The sequence below is a fragment of the Myotis davidii genome, unplaced genomic scaffold, assembly GCF_000327345.1.
Source record: "Myotis davidii unplaced genomic scaffold, ASM32734v1 scaffold428, whole genome shotgun sequence".
NCBI lineage: Eukaryota > Metazoa > Chordata > Mammalia > Chiroptera > Vespertilionidae > Myotis > Myotis davidii.
The window spans coordinates 3,062,806-3,082,215 of record NW_006299834.1 but is presented as its reverse complement, the minus strand read 5'-3'; the positions used below and the strand labels follow the sequence as shown (position 1 = coordinate 3,082,215).

At 51.8% G+C, this 19,410-nt stretch overlaps 2 protein-coding genes across 5 annotated transcripts in view; one reads left to right on the top strand and one right to left on the bottom strand.

The window, feature by feature from the left end:
- The window catches only part of SGSM3 (small G protein signaling modulator 3), a 37,258-nt gene extending 19,341 nt beyond the window's left edge, over positions 1-17,917 (top strand). For 2 of the 4 annotated variants that reach the window (XM_015571925.1, XM_015571926.1), the window contains 21 exons: positions 5,496-5,613; positions 6,136-6,221; positions 6,890-6,956; positions 11,461-11,669; positions 11,757-11,864; positions 12,389-12,532; positions 12,714-12,975; positions 13,306-13,451; positions 13,756-13,980; positions 14,295-14,349; positions 14,539-14,666; positions 14,780-14,935; positions 15,176-15,230; positions 15,371-15,420; positions 15,590-15,742; positions 15,915-15,985; positions 16,093-16,141; positions 16,218-16,303; positions 17,059-17,181; positions 17,271-17,331; positions 17,445-17,917. In XM_015571925.1, coding sequence (XP_015427411.1) covers positions 5,607-5,613; positions 6,136-6,221; positions 6,890-6,956; positions 11,461-11,669; positions 11,757-11,864; positions 12,389-12,532; positions 12,714-12,975; positions 13,306-13,451; positions 13,756-13,980; positions 14,295-14,349; positions 14,539-14,666; positions 14,780-14,935; positions 15,176-15,230; positions 15,371-15,420; positions 15,590-15,742; positions 15,915-15,985; positions 16,093-16,141; positions 16,218-16,303; positions 17,059-17,181; positions 17,271-17,331; positions 17,445-17,525 — 2,322 coding nt within the window. In that variant the 5' untranslated portion in view covers positions 5,496-5,606 and the 3' untranslated portion in view covers positions 17,526-17,917. Of the gene's footprint in view, positions 1-5,495; positions 5,614-6,135; positions 6,222-6,889; positions 6,957-11,460; positions 11,670-11,756; positions 11,865-12,388; positions 12,533-12,713; positions 12,976-13,305; positions 13,452-13,755; positions 13,981-14,294; positions 14,350-14,538; positions 14,667-14,779; positions 14,936-15,175; positions 15,231-15,370; positions 15,421-15,589; positions 15,743-15,914; positions 15,986-16,092; positions 16,146-16,217; positions 16,304-17,058; positions 17,182-17,270; positions 17,332-17,444 lie in introns of all 4 variants that reach the window. The other 2 variants (XM_006775977.2, XM_015571927.1) reach the window with 2 other exon arrangements.
- A 599-nt stretch (positions 17,918-18,516) lies between these two features.
- Positions 18,517-19,410, bottom strand: part of MKL1 (megakaryoblastic leukemia (translocation) 1) — a 131,684-nt gene continuing 130,790 nt past the window's right edge. The window contains 1 exon segment of the mRNA XM_015571917.1: positions 18,517-19,404. Within this exon segment, the coding sequence (XP_015427403.1) occupies positions 18,985-19,404 (420 nt within the window). The 3' untranslated portion in view covers positions 18,517-18,984.

The window sequence follows — 19,410 nt, the reverse complement described above, 5'->3', positions numbered from 1 at the left end:
AAGAGTAAAGGAAGCAGTTTCGAAAAGTGTGGAATCAGTATGGTGGGCAGGTTGCTGTTTTCCAGATACCTCAACAAGAAAGGAGAATATGGAATAAATAAAATGCTAGTTATTTATTACCATGGCATGAAATGTGCCTTTTTGTTTACTTTTTTTAATTGGCTGTTCATTCATTCATTTAATTTATGTAATAAATGTTTATTGAGAGACTTTTGAGAGCCAAGGATGCAGAGAAACAAGATGCAGTCGAGTCTAGTGGAGTCATTTGGCCAAAGAAAGGGAAAGGGATAAAAATATTATGAGGTAAGTTCTGTGTTGGATTTTTTTCACAGGGCTTTTTAGGAGCACAGAGAACCTCAGCTATAGGCAGATAAGAGTCATGAAGGCATATTAGTTGTGTAACAGATCACCCCAAAACTTAGTGCCTTAAAACAACAATAATCATGTATTATCTTTACAGTTTCTATGAATTGAATTTGGGAGCATCTCAGGAGATTTTGGATCGTGAGAGAGGAGGGTCTCTCTCATAACATTGCAGTCAGACATTGGCTGGGTCTGCAGTCATCTGAAGGTTTGGGACGAGGGGATCTACTTCCAAGGTGACTTACTCGTGTGGCTGGCAAATTAGTGTTCTCATGACAGGACATGGTGCCAGTGATACAGGAAACCAGGGTGGAAGCTGTAATGCCATTTATGGCCTATCCTTGGAAGTTCTACACGGCCACTGCTGCTATATTCTCTTGGTCGCAGAGGTTAGCTGTGATTCAGTGTGGAGAGGCCCCGCACAGGGAATGCATACCAGGAGGTAGAATCATTGAGCCGTCTTGGAGGCTGGCTACCACAGAAGGCTTCTTTCAGTGACGGTTGTCATTTGAGTTTAGTCTTACAGTATAAATAGGACTCTATTTAGCAGATAAGAAGACCATTAGAGACAAAATAATGGACACATTGGGCAGTTGATAATAGGCCACCTTGACTGTGTAAGGTAGGTGTGGGAATGGTAAGAGAGAAAGAAAACCAGATATTGTAGAACCTCATATTGCTAGAGAATGTGGCCCTTATTTTGGGGATAATGGCAAGCCATTGAAAGAGTACAGCAGGAGATGCAGGTTTCGCGTTTGCATTAGAAGGATAATGTTGTCATTAGGAAGTAGCTGGAAATAGGTGTCTGGAGCTTGCAAGAAAGGTTTCATTGAATGAAGGAATCTGACAGGTGGTTGTGGAAGCTCTGGCAGGTTATGATATTGCCCAGGAATAGCTCCAGTGAGAAGAGCAAGGGCAGAGGGCGGAGCCCACACCCATTTAGAGATTTGCTGAGGAAGAAAAAACAGAAAAAACTTCATTATTTTTCTACTCTACCTTCATAAAAGTACTCATATATTATCCTTCATTTCCAATAAAATGTTCATATCCTATTGAGCATTTATTGTCTGATTTTCCTTTTATAAAAGCATCTCTAGCCCTGGCCAGTTTGGCTCAGTGGATAGAGCGTCAGCCTGTGGTCTGAAGGGTCCCAGATTCGATTCCGGTCAAGGGCATGTACCTTGGTTGTGGGCACATCCCCAGTAGGGAGTGTGCAGGAGGCAGCTGATCGATGTTTCTCTCATCGATGTTTCTGACTCTATCCCTCTCCCCTCCTCTCTGTAAAAAATCAATAAAAATCTATTAAAAAAAAGTAACTCTTAAATATTAAAAAAAATAAAATAAAATAAAAGCATCTCTAGTAGCCACATTATCATCTTTCTCCAGCTTTTCTCGGACTTTCCTGTTTTTGTATTCTTTCCCAGTTTGTTGTTAGAGACAGCTTTCAGTGTCCTGACATTTCCTGGAACAAAAAAAATAGTCTTCAGGATATCAGAGGCCTCTTAGAATACAAGTGTTTTTGCTTTTCCTGCTTACTGCTTTTGTGTTCCCTGGAAAATGTGGTACCACCTATGCAATAGGGGCAACTCTGCTGTTTTGTAAAGAAAACTGGAGACAACAGGTTAGGCCAGTGGTCGGCAAACTCATTAGTCAACAGAGCCAAATAGCAACAGTACAACGATTAAAATTTGAGAGCCAGATTTTTTAAACTTAAACTATATAGGTAGGTACATTGTTAATAACTTAATTAGGGTACTCCTAAACTGGCCTTTGCTAAAAACGTCCTCAATCTGATTGAGGTATGTTCACTGAGGTCGACCCCTCCCAACTCTCCCATCCACACTCATCTCGTATACTTGTTTCAGATAGATGAGTGTGGATGGGAGAGTTGGAAGGGGTTGACCTCAGCAAATGTACTTCAAAACAATGTACCTCCCCCCGCTGCGTATCCCGCGGCCCACCTGCGCTGTCTCCCGTTGCCCGACTGACCAACACCCCCCACTTCCTCTAACGCCACTTCTTCAAAATAGATTCACCCAGGCCGAAAACCGATTTCTGTGCATGGGCCACGAAGTTTCAATCTCACTGTACATGCGAGCCCTCACGTGGTATTTTGTAGAAGAGCCACACTCAAGGGACCAAAGAGCCACATGTGGTTTGCAAGCCGTGGTTTGCCGACCACTGGGTTAGTAGGTCAGGAGTGGATAAAGGACTAGATCTCTTTATATCAAGAGTCCCCTACCCACCCCCTACCTCCCCACACCCCAGAATTTACAGTGACACCTGTTGATCTTTGCTTTGTGAATAAAATTTGTCTTGTAGGAAATGTGGGGTCAACAAACGAGGGAGAAAAAATATTGGAGGCAGAGTAAAAAGACTGATACCTTTAAGCATTAAATAAAATTTAACTTTTAAAGCTGCTGTTTTAGAGCACCTCGAAGTTGCTTGCATCAATCCTGTTTCTCAAAAGTTTTTGCCTCGCAATAGTTCTGTGACAACAGCAGGGCAGTGAGTGACATGGCTAACTCCTCATTTGCTTCTGCAGGCTCACAGATGGCTGGTTTCCATAGTGACCAGAGGCAGGAAAAACCTGCCTGCCCAGCTTAGCAATATCACATCCGGCTCCTGTTGGGCATTCAGAGACTCAAGGGCAGTTGATGGGAGATATGGGATATATCTACAGTAATAAAAGCATAATATGCTAATTAGACTGGACGACCTTCCGGACGAAGCCGGGGCTGTGAGGGAAGCCAGTGTCAGCAGCTGGGAGAATGAAGGCCTACTCTTGCACGAATTTCGTGCAGCAGGCCTCTAGAGCAGAGGTTCTCAACCTGTGGGTCGCGACCCCTTTGGGGGTCGAACAACCCTTTCACAGGGGTTGCCTAAGACCATCGGAAAACATATATATAATTACATATTGTTTTTGTGATTAATCACTATGCTTTAATTATGTCCCCATCTACTAGAACCCAGTCTACCAGTCCCTGATACTTTTGCAGGATCTAAATGTCCCTCATTCACACACACACACACACACACACACACACACACACACACACACACACACCATATATGGTATATATATATAGTTGCAGAGATTCCTTAAAATATATCCAGAATCTGATCATTTCTTACTGTAGTAAAGCCAACAGCATTCCAACCCCTTCTGCCTTTTTGTCTCTGCACCACAGCAAGAGAGCTTTTATTCTGTTTTATTTTTAATCCTCACCCAAGGATATTTTTTCCATTGATTTTTAGACAGAGTGGAAGGGAGAGGGAGAGACGGAAACACTGATGTGAGAGAGACACATTGATTGGCTGCCTCCCGCATGCCCCCTACTGGGGATTGAACCCTCAACCCAGCATGTGCCCTGGTCGACGCTCAACCACTGACCACCAGCAGGGCCAGAACACTGTTTTTTAGCCCTCACCTGAGGATATGTTTTCATTGATTTGAGAGAGGGAGAAAAGAAGGGAGATAGGTAGGTAGGTACATACATACATACCTACATACATACATACATGATAGATGTGTCCTAGATCTCTCAAAGCTGTGGCCTGGCACTGGAGCTCAGAAGAAGCGGACTTATAAGAACTGCCTGGCGTTCCAGCAGCCTCCGTGTCACTCAGTCACAATCCTCACTGGTTTTTATAGCCCAAAGTTACGAGGACTTCTCTTCCCAGCTCTGGAACCTGGGCTGGGAGTCTGGTGTGGGCTGGGCCCCTTGATATCCTTCCTAACTGAAAAAAAAAATGCCACACATGGTGTCGGACCAGCCTTTCCACACCCCCGCCTCTCCTACTAGTCTAGATGTACTTTATTTCTCTAGTTGCAGAATCGCCAGATTTCAGGTGGTTCTGAATGATGGTTGTTAATGTATTTTAGTTATAATTTTGATGTGGTTGTGGGAGGTGGTGGCATTTACCTACGCCGCCATCTTGGTGTTCTCTCTCTCTCTCTCTCTCTCTCTCTCTCCCCTTTTGAATTGCATTTCCCTGATGACTAAAGATGTTAAGCATTATTTACCTGCTCATTGGCCATGGAGAAATGTATATTCAGATCTTTTGCCCATTTTCTAAATTGAGCTATTTGTCTTTTATTGTTGAGTCCTTTTTTTTGTTAACATTTTAAAAATTGATTTTAGAGAGAAGGGGAGAGCAAAAGGAGAAAGAAATATCAATTTGTTGTTCCCCTTATTTCTGCATTCATTGGTTGATTCTTGTCTGTGCCCTGACCGGGGATAGAACACCTGCCTGACCTTGGTGTATGAGGACGTCACTCTAACGAACTGAGCTCCCTGGCCAGGCAAGTCTTTTTTTAAAAAATATATTTTTATTGATTTCAGAGAGGAAGGGAGAGGGAGAGAGAGAGAGAAACGTTAACGATGAGAGAAAATCATGGATGGGCTGCCTCCTGTAGGTCCCTACTGGGAATGGAGCTCTCAAACCGGGCATGTGCCCTGACCAGGAATTGAACCGTCACCTCCTGGTTCATAGGTCGGCGTTCAACCACTGAGCCACAACGGCCAGGCAAATCTAGGCAAATCTTTATTTTTTAAGTGAACAAAAAAGGGAGGGGAGGAAGGCAGGGGTTTAAACAGTGACAGGAGAAATCTGAATTAGATTGCAGTTTTCTAGTTTCCAAGCTATACGCTTAGTGAAAAATGTGGTAGAGCACACTGTTGGAGGAAGTGGAATGTGTCGGTGTTGACTCAGAAGCTGAGTTGTATTCTAGCTAAAGGATTCCTCAAAGATTCTGGCTCAGGAAAACCTATTTACGGAGGTTTTAATGGTGTGGGGTTTTATTTTCTTAATTAAACATTTGTCTGAGCATAGGGCATCAGAACGTCTGGATGTGTGATTCTCTTCTTCCTTAATATGGGAACTGAACGAACACTCCCCTTGGCTCACAAAGCTGCTGAGAACATTGGTTTTGTAGCTTCTTCAGAGTGTATCTTCTCTCAGATGAAATATTCAGAAAACGGCCTTTTCAAATGTGGTTTTTCCCTTCCATTGTTGAACAGCGGCCAGGACTTCCCTCCCCACCGCCGCTGGGCCAGCAAACTCAGAGTGGTGGGGGGAAGGACTCAGGAGGGGCTGCTTCAGAATGACCTTCCCTTTGCTTTTGCCAGGACCCATGTTTCTGGACCAGATGAAGCCTGAGAAACCTTCCAGCTGTAAGATATTAGGAAGAAAAAACTTCTAAATCTGGATCTGCAGAGGACTTGTCTCGCCTCTTCACAATGTCAGGTGGGAAGCAGGGACCTGGGCTTGGAAATGGGGTGAGAAGCTCTGCAGAAGGAAGGAAAGCTCTGACCCAGGAGAACCCACTCAGTGTGCTGAAGCGGGCTTGTTTATTTTTCACATACTTTTGAGGGTCATGACCATTCAGGTAAGAGGTTGAGGAAGGAGGAAGTCCTCTGACGGAGCAGCTGGGAGAGTTGCAGCTCTCTTCTCAGCTCAGCTCTCCAATTTTCCTTAAGTCTCTGTCCTCTTCCCCACTTCTAGCTGCAAATCCTCACTCATAGTGGAGGGAGAGGCAAGGAGATGGAGTTTGGTGGTGTTTTTAACGTGCTGGTTGTTTGTTTTGTTTCTTTTCCTTCCTCTAGAAATTTGCACATTCCTGAGTTTCTGCCTCGCCCTACCTGTCTCACTTTAGATGGTGCAGTCAGTCCCTTTATGCTCTTGGGGTGGGGGGATATCTCAACTTGAATTTTCCCTGTGTGCTCTGCATTGCCTGCATCTCCTATTCCTGGTTTTTCTTGATTTCAGGAAGCTACATACCTTCTGCCTCTGGTCCCTTCTCAGCCCTGACTCCCAGCATATGGCCCCAGGAGATCCTGGCCAAGCACACACAGGTACAACAGTGACCAGTGGCTACACTCCCAGTTTGTGGTGCTGAGGGGACCTGCTGCTACAAGCTCCCAGTGGGTGGCCATGCCATCCTGTTCACACAGGGTCAGAGGCCACCATCAGAGATGGCATCATAGCTCCACATTCTCTGTGAATGCGTCATTAGGTTAGAGCGGTGATGGCGAACCTTTTGAGCTCGGCGTGTCAGCATTTTGAAAAACCCTAACTTAACTCTGGTGCCGTGTCACATATAGAAATTTTTTGATATTTGCAACCATAGTAAAACAAAGACTTATATTTTTGATATTTATTTTATATATTTAAATGCCATTTAACAAAGAAAAATCAACCAAAAAAATGAGTTCGCGTGTCACCTCTGACACGCGTGTCATAGGTTCGCCATCACTGGGTTAGAATATTACAGCATTATGTACTCAGTATTATGAGGACACAAATGCCTTGATCTTATTTTGTTTGACCTATGGGGAAAACAGAAAATGCCAGGCGAATTCGAGAAGGTAGGGGCCCCTGTAGCTGAGTGATGAGCACAGAGGCTTCAGAGGAACACTCAGGTCTTTGATCTAAGTCTTGGCAGCACCATGGGCGGCATATCCAGAACCCGTGGTCCTAGACTGGAGGCTGCATGACTGACTTTTCCTAATCCTGGTTCTAGAAGGAAGAGTCAGTGGAGCAACCAGAGTTCTACTACGACGAGTTCGGTTTCCGGGTGGACAAGGAAGGTAAGATTGAGCCCCTTGAGTGTCATCTTGCAGGTGTTCTTGGCAAGGACCCCAATTCCAGTGACTCATTATACAGCTGACCTACACAGTTTAGTTGACCTGCTGTTCAAGCCCAAGTTGTTTAGGGGTCAGCTGGCGGTTGGCAGTCTGTGTACACAGAGAGCCAACTGAAGTTATACTCCATCTTTGACCGTGAGGGTAGATGGTGCCCCTAACCCCTGCGTTGTTCAAGGGACCTATGATTTTTTTAAATTAATTTTATTAATCTTTATATGATAATAAAAATAATGTTCCTTGTAGAGAAGTTAAAAATACAGAAAAGTATAAAGATTAAAACAAATTAACCTATAATCCCACAACCTGAAGATAACTGCTGACATTTTAGTGTATCCATTGTGTTTTAGTGTAGCTTTGTGTTTATATCTATATATACTTATCATATATATGTTTTGTTTTACCTTTTAAAAATATTTTTATTGATTTCAGAGAGAAAGGGGGGGGGGGAGAGAGAGAGAGAGAGTTATCAATGATGACAGTCACTTCCTCCTTCACGCCACCCCCACTGGGGATTGAATCTGCAACCCGGGCCTGTATCCTGATTGGGAATGGAACCAGGACCAGGAGGTTGACGCTTAACCACTGAGCCACGCCAGCCCGACTGCTTTGTTTTACCTTAATTTTTTTTTTCAATTACAGTTGACATTCAATATTATTTTAGTTTCATGTGTACAGCATAGTGGTTAAACATTTATATAACTTATGCAATGATCACCTCAATAAGTTTAGTACCCACCTGGCACCATACATAATTATTACAATACTAGAGGCCCGGTGCACGAAATCCGTGCAAGGGAGTGGGGGTTGTTGGTGATGGTGGTGTCTGTCAGCCCAGCCTGTGCCCTCTTGGAATCTGGGACCCCTCAGGTAGGGTCCCTAGGCCTGGCCAGTGATCAGGGCCTATCAGGGCTTTCCTTCCCCCCGGCTGCCGGCAGCTGGCCCTGCCCCTGCTGTTGCCACTGCTTGCCATCTGTGCGGCGCTGCCCCCTCTGCTGGTGTAGGGTGCAATCGCTTGGCTGGCCTAGGCCTCCCTCTGTGGAGCAATCAATCGCAGAGTTCTGCAATTGATAGCCCAGCAGAGGCAGGCCCCACCCACCTGGCTGGGGCTCCGTGATCGATTGCTGCACAGAGGGTGGCCTAGGCCTTCCTCTTTGGGCTGATCACATTCCCCACCCCCTCCCCCGATCAATTGCCCTGCCGGCTGGTGGCCTGGGCCTCCCTCTGCGGGGCAATTGTGGGGTGATGGCAGGGCCCCCCGACCAATCGCATTACACCCGTCTTGGCTGGCCTGGCGCAGTGTGTGTCATAGCGTGGTCATCTGGACGGTCATTCTGCTGTTCGGTGGTTCAGTTGATTTGCATATTATGCTTTTATTATTATAGACTAGTGGCCCGGTGCACAGATTAGTGCACATTGAAAGGAAATTAATTAGGAGAAATATTTTAATGTTGCTATTCGTCCTTTCTCTATAATAGAAGTGTCAACCAAATTCATGATCAACAATGACAGCGCAGCCGTGTCTGACTGTATTCTGCGCAGTGAGAAACCCTGAAGTCATTTTCAAGGTCCACCATTTTTTCTTTTCAGTCGGGTTCTAATCTTTCTAAATCTCTGTTTTTCGGCTAATGAAAGGAAAATAGGATTCTACTGAGTCTCCTATCTACCTACTCCAGGACTTCTGTGAGGATCAAATGAGACGAGGCATGGAAAAACGCTTCACAGACATTTGGTTAAAGTGTAAAATGTTTGCACCTGGCTATAAAGCAAGTCGGGTCCTTGGGCTGAAGAAACTCAAAGGTGGCTAGTTGTGAGGGAGAAGCCGGGTGTTGCTACGTGACATCATTACCCGGTGCCCACAGCGATTGTTTCTGGGCAGGGCTGTGGGCTGCATTTTGCGCCATGGGGTCTCGGCAGTGTAGGCTGCAATTTGGTGGGGTGTTGCTCTGGGGTGGTGGCAGGGTCTGTGTCCCACGTAGGGGAAGCTGAGTGTTGCTTTGTGGGCACCAGGTCCACAGTGCCGTTTCTTTGTAAATCGCCAGTGTGCATCACGGCAGGTCCTGCCTTGAGTGTTTGCCCCCTGGTGGTCAGTGTGTGTCATAGTGACCGGTCGGAGGGACACTTAGCATATTAGCCTTTTATATAGATTATTGACTATAGTCCCATGCTGTACTTTACATCTCCATGACTATTCTGTAACTACCAATTTGTACTTCTATTATTTTCTTTTTTAAAAATTAACTTTATTGGGCTGACATTGAAATTTTATAGGTTTTGCCCTGGCCAGTGTTTCTAAGTGGTTAGAGCCTTGGCCCATGCACCAAAGGGTCTCAGGTTCAATCCCCAGCCTGTCAGGGTGCGCATGGGAGGCAACCCATCGATGTTTCTCTTTCTCACATGGATGTTTCTCTCTCCCTCCTCTCTGTCTCTCCCTCTTTCTTCCTCCCATCCACTCGCTCTCAGAAGTCCATGTAAAAAATATCCTCAGGTGAGGATTAACAAAAACTATATTTTATCTATTTTATATTGTTATATATTGTATACATGTTTCAAGTGTACTTTTCTTTTTTTTTAATATATTTTATTGATTTATCACAGAGCGGAATGTGCCCACCACCCAAAGTCAGATCATCTTCCATTGCCATATATTTTGCCCCTTTTACTCTTTACAACCCCCCCCCCCATCCTCATATACATGTCTGTGGAGTTTTTTAAAATACGTTTTTATTGTTTTTTTTAGAGAAATGGGGTGGGGTGGGGGAGGGAGAGAGACACATCAATCGGCTGCCTCCTGCACACCTTGCACTGGGGGTTGAGCCTGTACTGTAACCCAGGCATGTGCCCTAACCAGGAATCGAACTGGCTACCTCCTGGTGCGTGCATCTGCTCAACCAGCTGAGCCACACCAGCCAGGCTACGTGTTTTTATATTGCTCTTAGAGCTCAACATCATATCATGAGCATTTTTTTCTCAGTTAAGACCTCTTTTAAAGCATATTTTCCAGTGGCTGCATAATATCCCATTATAAGGGGTTTAGCATAATATTTTTATAACCATGTTTCTGTGAGTGGGCCTGCAGGCCATTTCCATTGTTTCCTAGTATAAATGCACCTGTTGGTTCCTGAGTGGGCTATGGGGAAAGCCATTTTCCAGAGCCTGGGATGGTCTCTCACCAGGATATAACTGTGACTAGAAGATTTTAATTGGTTGAAACCAGTCATCTTCAGGTCATTTGTATTTACAATTCTGACATAAGTTTTCCTTATTCTCTAGTTTGCAGGCATATATTTGGAAGTCAGAACTCAGGAAACTTTCTAGTATGATGGAAATAGTCTATATTTCCATGGGGACAGTGTTTATACATTTGTTTATTGATACTCACCAAAATGTTCCCTTAACATTTGTGCATTTTACTGTATGACAATTCACTAAAGGTCGGATTCTAGAAAGCTGAGGCTGTGACTTAGGACGAGTGAGGATGAGGCGTTCTGTGGGACTGACTCACACTGAGACTGCCAGGTGGCTGGCAGGCTCGTCCATGTTGACTGGAGCAGTTCAGGAGGCCGACTGTTGTCCACTTCCCCCTGCTGCATCCCCAGTACCCTGAACAGAACCGAAGGTGGTCTTGGCCTCATGGAGTTTCCCAGCAATAAACAAATCTATCATATGCTGAGGGGAAAGAGCAATGAAAGAATTCCGGGAACTAGGGAGGAGGAAGGTGGATTGTTTATAGGAAGGCTTCTCCAAGGTGGACACATTTGATTGGAGACTGGGAGGAAGAGAGGCAGTGAGTATGTGTAGCCAAGGAAGTGGAACAATAAGTGCAAAAGCCCTGGAGCAGGAGTGGATTTGGTGGGGAGTAGCTGGAGTGGAGGAAGCAAGAGAAAAGGTAGGAGATGAGGCCAGGGAGAAGACAGGACAGGAGGAGGTGGGTCACAGAGTGTGGTGAGGCGGTAGGTGAGGCGTCCCTGCTGGTGGCAATTGGTAGGAGTGAGCGGGCGGGTGGGTAGTACTAGAGGGCTCTGAGCAGAGTGCCCTGTCTGACTTGCCTCATCAAGGGCGCTCTGACTGCCGTGGAGGATCGCCCTTAGGGAGGCAGGGGCAGAGCAGGGAGGAAGGCTGGTGAGAACCCGCAAGGAAGGTGATGGCTTGGACGGGCAGTGGTCAGAGGTGGTGAGTGGAGAGATTCTGCCTGTGCTCTGAGGGGTTGATCCAGGGGTAGAAGTGGAGGTGGTTCTGAGGTTTAGGCCCGAGCATCTGAAGAGTGGAGGTGGGTCTGTGGGTCTGGGAGATCTTGGAAGGGCAGGTTTGCGGGGAGAGTGAAGTGCTTCTTGGGCTATGGAAACTGTGGCTCTGGGTTTCCGTGGTGGATCTGGGCCCTGGACTGGAAGCCCAGACACATTTTCCTTCCTCCTTGCTCACCGCCCTGTCCTGGGTGCTCTCCTGGCAGAGGGTGCCGACCCTGGTTCCAGCAGGTTGCCTGCTGTGTCTCTGATGGAGGACCCTCCCCAACGGCTGCGGTGGCAGGCCCACCTGGAGTTCACCCATAACCACGATGTGGGCGATCTCACCTGGGACAAGATTGCTGCCTCCCTGCCCCGCTCGGAGAAGCTCCGCTCCCTGGTGCTGGCCGGCATCCCACACAGCATGAGGCCACAGGTGAGGCCATGGAGGCCAGGCCACAGAGGGCCACAGCGGCTCAGGTGTCTCACCAAAGACTGAATGCTTATTGGCTCCTCCTCTCAGCTGTGGATGCGGCTCTCCGGGGCCCTGCAGAAGAAGAGGAACTCGGAGTTGTCCTACCGGGAGATGGTGAAGAACAGCTCCAACGATGAGACCATTGCTGCCAAACAGGTGAACGGGGTGGTCCTGCAGGCAGGCAGTGGTCTGCCTGGGGTTACAGGAGTCCCCTTGTTGGTCTCGCCTTGGCAAGGTGGCTGGGGAGAGCACAGCAGCTGCATAGCAGGCCTGGGCAGTCCTTTCACCCACAGATGTGTACCTGGGCATTTTGGCTCCCTCCTGGGTTCTCTGTAGGCAGCAGGGGGAATTGTCAAAAAGGTCATCTAACCAGGTGCACATTAGGGTCACCTGGAGACTTAAGTACACATTTCCAGGCCTCGTTCCAGAGATCCTCATTCCATAGTTCTGGCCCGGAGCCCAGGAATCTGCATGTTGTTTGTGAGTTCAGCAAGGGAATCTGGTAGAATCAGCTACAAACACTAGCTGGCTCTACTCCTGAAGAGAGGAGCACAAGGAATCCCCATTTCTGGGAGAGAAGCCCACCTGGGGAGTGCCCTCTCGTGTCAACAGTGTGGAGGGTGTGGGCCCACAGGGTGCAGTGGTCTCATAGGGTCTTGTTGTGGGTGGGCTGCTGACAGATTGAGAAGGACCTGCTCCGCACCATGCCCAGCAACGCCTGCTTCGCCAATGAGAGCAGCATCGGGGTGCCCCGCCTGCGCAGGGTTCTCCGAGCACTGGCCTGGCTCTACCCTGAAATTGGTTACTGCCAGGGCACAGGCATGGTGAGCACAGTTGGGAAGGGGAGGGGGTGTCCCCAAGAGTGTTCTCCAGGCCCCAGGGACCAACCCAGGGCAGTAGGACCAGAAGCAGGGGTGGAGGTGGGAGTACCCAAGGAGGGCTGTAGCTGCCAGATACTGTGGTTCTATCCTGAGGAAGGCATACGGTCCATGACATGACCCTCAGAAGGGTGCTGCTTCTCATTTGTGTGGAGACCTGGGTCGAGGCCCCTTGTCCCCCTGCCCTGGCCAGGTGGCCGCCTGCCTCCTGCTGTTCCTGGAGGAGGAGGACACCTTCTGGATGATGTGCGCCATCATCGAGGACCTGCTCCCTGCCTCCTACTTCAGCACCACCCTGCTGGGCGTCCAGACAGACCAGCGGGTCCTGCGCCACCTCATTGTCCAGTACCTGCCCCGCTTGGACAAGCTGCTCCAGGAGCATGACATCGGTAAGGGCCGCCCGAACTCTCCAGGGTTGAGGGCTCTTGCCATGCTGACTCAGATACTGTGGATCTGGGGCTTCCTGGCAGAGCCTGCAGGGGGCGCAGCAGCTGGCTGCCTTCGGGGAAGAAAGGAGCTCCTCTGAGGATGACCGACCGGGGATGCGGCACATGCAGCCTTTGTTGCTCTTGTTCTCTGATGCTGCACTGTCTCCTCCCTCCCCTTGGAGCAGGGTGGGCCTCCTGCTTTTTGGGAGACACTTTTCACCCTTCCCCAGCTCCTGGCGGTGCCCCTTCTCTCAGACTATCTCATGCCAGTGTCCCTGGTTGTGTCCACAGAGCTGTCCCTGATCACGCTGCACTGGTTCCTCACGGCCTTCGCCAGCGTGGTGCACATCAAGCTGCTGCTGCGCCTCTGGGACCTGTTCTTCTACGAGGGCTCCCTGGTGCTCTTCCAGGCCACGCTGGGCATGCTGCGCCTCAAGGTGCGGCTGCAGCCCCGCCCCCCGCCCCCGGGCCACGCTGCCCAGCTGCCAGTGAGGAGCCCGTGGGCCAGACGCAGCTGGTGCTCCTCCTCTGGGGCATGCAGTGGGGTCCACGCTTCAGCATCCTGTGGCCTGAGCACGAGCCCCCCCTGAGAGCCCCTGCAGGGGGAGTCTCCTGAGGCCAGGGACTTCCTTGTGCTCAGCTGATCTTCCAGGGAAGTCACACATGGGTGGGTGCTGATTGGGGACAGCTCATGGGCCTGGTGCCAGGCAGTGACTCCCCCTTCCCCCTCACATGGCCCAGGAGGAGGAGCTGATCCAGTCAGAGAACTCGGCCTCCATCTTCAACACGCTGTCGGACATCCCCTCGCAGATGGAGGACGCGGAGCTGCTGCTGGGGGAGGCCATGCGGCTAGCTGGCTCCCTCACGGACGTGGCTGTGGAGACCCAGCGCCGCAAGCACCTGGCCTACCTTCTTGCAGACCAGGGTCAGCTGCTGGGGACCAGCACCACCACCAACCTCTCTCAGGTGGGCCTGTGAGGGAGGAGCCATGAGGACCCCCGCTGTGCCGTCCCCTCCCCAACTCAGCACCCAGGCTAGGCCTGGCCCCGCAGACCCAGCTGTGGGGTGACATCCAGTTTGGGTGTAGGAAGACCCAGCTTTGAACTGACAGTACATTTCTGACCCGTCGGCTCCGGAGGCCATTTCCCATGAGGTAGTCCCTGTGAGAGGCCTGAGCTGCCCCCAGGAAGGCTCTGTGCCCTTCCTCTGGTGCTAAGATTCTCACCACTCGGCTGGGCCCTGGGAGCCCTCCTGCTGCTGACCCATTCCCGTGCCTGCAGGTGGTTCGTCGCAGGACGCAGCGGAGGAAGTCTGGTTTCACCTCCCTGCTCTTCGGTGAGTCCTGGCCCAGTTTAGCGGTTTCTTCACGGCCAGTCGAGTCTAAGCTCTTGGAGCCTGGGGTTGGAGGGGCAAAGACGGGCGGTGTCCGTCATCCTCACACTCCGGAGTGGACCCTGAGCTTCCTTGGCATTGGGAAGGGGACCAGGCGGGAGCCATGGCTGTCATAGCCTTTTGGACCCTCAGGGGAGGACGACCTAGAGGCACTCAAGGCCAAGAACATCAAGCAGACGGAACTGGTGGCTGACCTCCGGGAAGCCATCCTCCGTGTGGCACGCCATTTCCAGTGCACTGACCCCAAAAACTGTAATGTGGTGAGTCGCATGCTCCCAGTCCTGTGCCCAATGGGTCGACTTGGGGGGCTCTCCTTTCCCAGCCCTATCCTGAGGCGCCTTCCCCTCGGTGGGCCTTCCCACTTCGCTGGCAGGAGCTGACTCCAGACTACAGCATGGAGAGCCACCAGCGGGACCACGAGAACTACGTGGCCTGCTCACGCAGCCACCGGCGCAGGGCTAAGGCCCTGCTAGACTTCGAGCGACACGATGACGATGAGCTAGGCTTTCGCAAGAATGACATCATCACGGTGCGTGGGTCGAGGCTTGGGAGGTGGGTGCTCAGAGGCAGGTGGAGCCTGGTTGCTGGGAGCAGGTAGCATTGGTCCTGCCACCTGCCAGCCCTGAGGGTCCAGCCAGATTATTCCGCCTCAGCCAAGCCTCTCCCTGCCGAGTATTCCCATCCACCTGGCTGAGGATGAAACCGGGTGGTGTGCGAGGCACTGGGCCCCGGCAGCCACAGCTTTGCCTCCTGCTCTTCTTCTCTACAGATCATTTCTCAGAAGGACGAGCACTGCTGGGTCGGGGAGCTGAACGGCCTAAGAGGTGAGGCTGGTCACTCTGCTACATCCCTCCTGGCTCTTCCCCTCCCCAGGAACTTGGCTGAGCCTGTCCTCAGCCCCGTTGGGGGGGAGGGTGGAGTGTGGGGACACCAGGCTCCTCACGGGACCCTGCCTCTCCCACAGGCTGGTTTCCAGCCAAGTTTGTGGAAGTCCTCGATGAACGGAGCAAAGAGGTAAGAAGGGCACAGGGCAGGGCTGCCCCTGGGAGCTGCTGCTGCCTCCACCCTGGCAAGGCCTGTGTCCTGAGCGAGTTCTGGCTGGAGGCAGGGGATGTGAGGACAGGGACAGGGTGACTGGCTGCAGGTGCAGGGCTGAGCCTCTCAGACCTGTCCCCCACCACAGTACTCCATCGCGGGAGATGACACTGTGACGGAGGGCGTCACAGACCTCGTGCGAGGGACCCTCTGCCCAGCCCTCAAGGCCCTGTTTGAACACGGACTGAAGAAGCCATCTCTGCTCGGGGGCGCCTGCCACCCCTGGCTGTTTATTGAGGAGGTGAGTCCGTAGCTGGACCCATGTCCTCCACCGTCCTTTTCCCCAGGTCCCGGGGCTCTGTGGAGCTGGCAGGAGGAGCTCATGGGTTGGTGATGTGCACTGACTTGGACCCTGTAGCTTTAACTTGGAACCTACCCCATTGTCCCTGATGTTCTCTCCCTACAACCCCCAGGCAGCAGGCCGGGAGGTGGAGAGAGACTTCGACTCGGTGTATTCTCGCCTGGTGCTGTGTAAGACGTACAGGTAACGGCCCCAGTCCCCCACGTTGGCAGGGGTCCTGGCAGCATCATGGCGGGAGAGAGCAGCCCAAGCCTGCACATCTGGCAGCTTTGGGTTCCCCTCTTCCCCAGGTTGGATGAAGATGGCAAAGTTCTGACCCCGGAGGAGCTGCTCTATCGGGTAGGCAGGGCCATGGGTGGGGTCTGGCTCCTGGGCTGGCAGCTGGGGCATCTGTGTGACAGCTGTGTCCTCCCAGGCAGTGCAGTCTGTGAATGTGACCCACGACGCTGCACATGCGCAAATGGATGTCAAGCTCCGCTCTCTCATCTGTGTGGGGCTCAAGTGAGTGTCTGTGCCTACTGTGGGCGTGACAGTCCACAGTTGGGTGAGTGGCAGCCTGGGCTGTGGCCCTTGGGGGGAGCAGGGGCTGTGTGCTGGGCCTTCTAGGCCCCCAGGTTTTGGACAAATGGAAAGTGGCAAGGGTGACCCCAGTGACCTTTCTCCAGCACGAGACCAGCTGCTGCTTTATGGGGAAGATGCTTGAGGGTTTATGACGCACAGACTTTAAGCAACATGACCAGTGAAGGGGCTTCCCAGAAATGAGTCTACTGCAGCAAGCCAGGGAGGGGTGCCTGCCTGAGAGGCTTGGGCATTTGTGAGGCTCAGGGCTGGGTGAAGGAGATGTTACTGGATTTGCCCTCTGGGGTGGGAGGAGGAGTGGTTTGCAGAGGCACAAATGTCCCCGAGACATGCTCAGAATATGGCTGTGACCCCAGCAGGCTGGTGAGTATGCACTTCACTCCTGGACTGGCCAGCAGGGGTCAGTGATCCCACCTCCTTTACTCTCAGATGCAGAGAGGAAAGAGCTGTGGGTAGGTCTGAGGGCCCTGTGTGTCTCCCAGGGTGAGGGAGCTGGAGCCAGGGGCTGAGAGTAAAGGAGGTGGGGTCACCTGAGGAGGCCGAGAAGTGGAGGAAAGGGGGCTGGGGTTAGAGGAACCCTGAAGTGGCGATAGCCCAGTCCAGCACTGGAGGGGAGAACCCCACTCATGATCCTCAGAAGGTTCTGTGGATGGCCCACTCCCCCCACCTGTCCCCAGTGAGCAGGTCCTACACCTGTGGTTGGAGGTGCTCTGCTCCAGCCTGCCAACCGTGGAGAAGTGGTACCAGCCCTGGTCCTTCCTGCGAAGCCCCGGCTGGGTCCAGATCAAGTGTGAGCTCCGGTGAGGACCCTGCTCTGCTGGCCCTGGGGAAGGGGGACCGAAGGAGCTGACCTGAGGGTGACTGACAGCTTCCCCTTCCTCCCCTCCAGTGTCCTCTGCTGCTTTGCCTTCAGCCTCTCCCAGGACTGGGAACTTCCTATGAAGAGAGAGGTGGGTGGTGGGGGTTGGTCCTTAGCCCAGCGACCTGCCTTCCTCCTGGAGGGCTGCGGTGGGTGTGGTGGCTGAGGCAGGGCCCTGCCACCTTGGGCTTTCTTGCTCTGCAGGAGGAGAAGAAGCCCCTGAAGGAGGGCGTCCAGGACATGCTGGTGAAGCACCACCTTTTCAGCTGGGATATAGACGGGTGACACTCTTCCTCCAATGGCCCTGTCACACCCAGACCTCTCCCAACCCGTCGGCTACCAGAGCAGCTGCTTCCTTACGAAGAGAAGGGCGTTGGGATGGGGGCTGACGTGGCCCAGGCCTAACCCAAGCTACGGGACCAAGGGAAGACGACACTGGAGTTTGGCCAGGCACCATGGTAGGGAGATTGGAGACACCACCCTGGTGGCAGCAGGTGGGGCCTGGCTCACTCTATCCCTCCCAGTGTCTCTGGAGGCTCCAGGCCCCACCCTCACTACTTGTACTGACCAAAAACCTCACGAGGAGGTAGAGAGCCACCTCTGTCCGCTTTTGCTCAGGAAGGAGTGGGGGTGGCGAAAGGCTCCTTGGCCTGTAAATAAATTGTCTTTGAGAAGCACCTTCTGTCTTCAATCTAATTGGGACCATAGAACCATATGTCCAAGGTTCTGCCCTTTCTGGAATGGCCTAGAACGGACAGCCTGGCTGGGAAGGTGGGGTTAGGGTGTAGGGCCCAGCCATACCACCCACCTCATCCATAGATTGACCAAGAGGGACTAACAAGCTGGTGTTTTTGCTTTTATTTTAAAAAGTTCACACAGCTTCCCCACCCCTGTCCCAGCACTGGTGACCCCCCCCTCCCCAAACCCCTAGAATAACAGTGACAGCCAGAAGGGAGGCTGGGCCCCAGGGCAGGAGGAAGCCATAGCTTGAGGGCTACATCTGGCCCCACTCTGGCGCTAATGCCCCTCCTGTCCCAGGGCCGTGGTGGCTGCAGTGAGGCAGCAGGACGGAATGTGGGCAGGTGGCCAAGATGCACCTCTGCCCTCGTGGCACTGATAACGAGCAGGACAGGTGGGGTACAGGCTGTGATGGGGTGTCTACATGTCAAACACACGTGAATGGGTGGAGCAGGGATCTCCAGACCCTTCTATATGTGCACAGTAGGATGGGAGGGAACTTCATCCACCTCTTACCCCCCAAAAATATATGTATATATATATGTATGGCGATATATAATATAGAGGTATGTACACCTGTACAGAACATGTTTGCCACCAACCACTAAATGGTTACTCTACAGCAAGACACTAACATGGCAGCGCCTCCCCCAGCCTAGGAAACCTGGGGTTAGGGTCACGGGGAATGGGGAGGTAGAGGCCCAGTTTTTCTTTCCCTTGTAAGGAAAAGAAGGGAAGGAGGGAGTTCATACCTCGCCCACCTGAGCAAACTGTAGCCAGGCAGGTACCTCCAACCTCACAAAAGGAGGTCAAATAGAAAGTCCCTGGCCTGTCCAGGTCTCCAAAACCCCTGGGTGACCCCGTGCCAGGGAGGGGAAAGCAGGGCCTGTGATTGTCGGGACTCATGACCACACAGAGCTGGATCCCGCAGGAGAGAGCTGAGCTCCCTAGAGTTCCTGAGGCTCCCCAGCTTCCAGCCCCTCCAGTTCCCTGGCAAACCTGAGAGCTACAAGCAGGAATCCCAATGCAGCTGCAAGTCATGGCCATCGAGGAAGTCCGTGGAGAAGAGGCTGGGGGCCGTGTTGCTGAGTGGGGCCAGGCTGAGCACGGGGCCACCTGATGACAGCTCCAGCCAGTCCATGCTGTCCAGGTGGCCATCAGCTAGGTCCAGGCCCATGCTGCTGGGCTCGGGGGCAAAGTGCAATTCTGAGGTGTCCATGGGTGAGGGGGGGTGGTCCAGGATGGCAGAGCTGCTCAGCATCTGACTGTGGAGGTCGTCAATCAGGGAGAGGGGCTCTGGCCCCTCATGTCCCCCAGTCAGCAGGGGTAGCCCAGTGCTGCTCTCCAGGAAGTCCTCCAGGCGCCCAGGAAGGACAGGTGAGGTCGAGGGCAGGGCAGCCTGGGGAAGCTCAGCAGAGGGTGGGGACTGCGT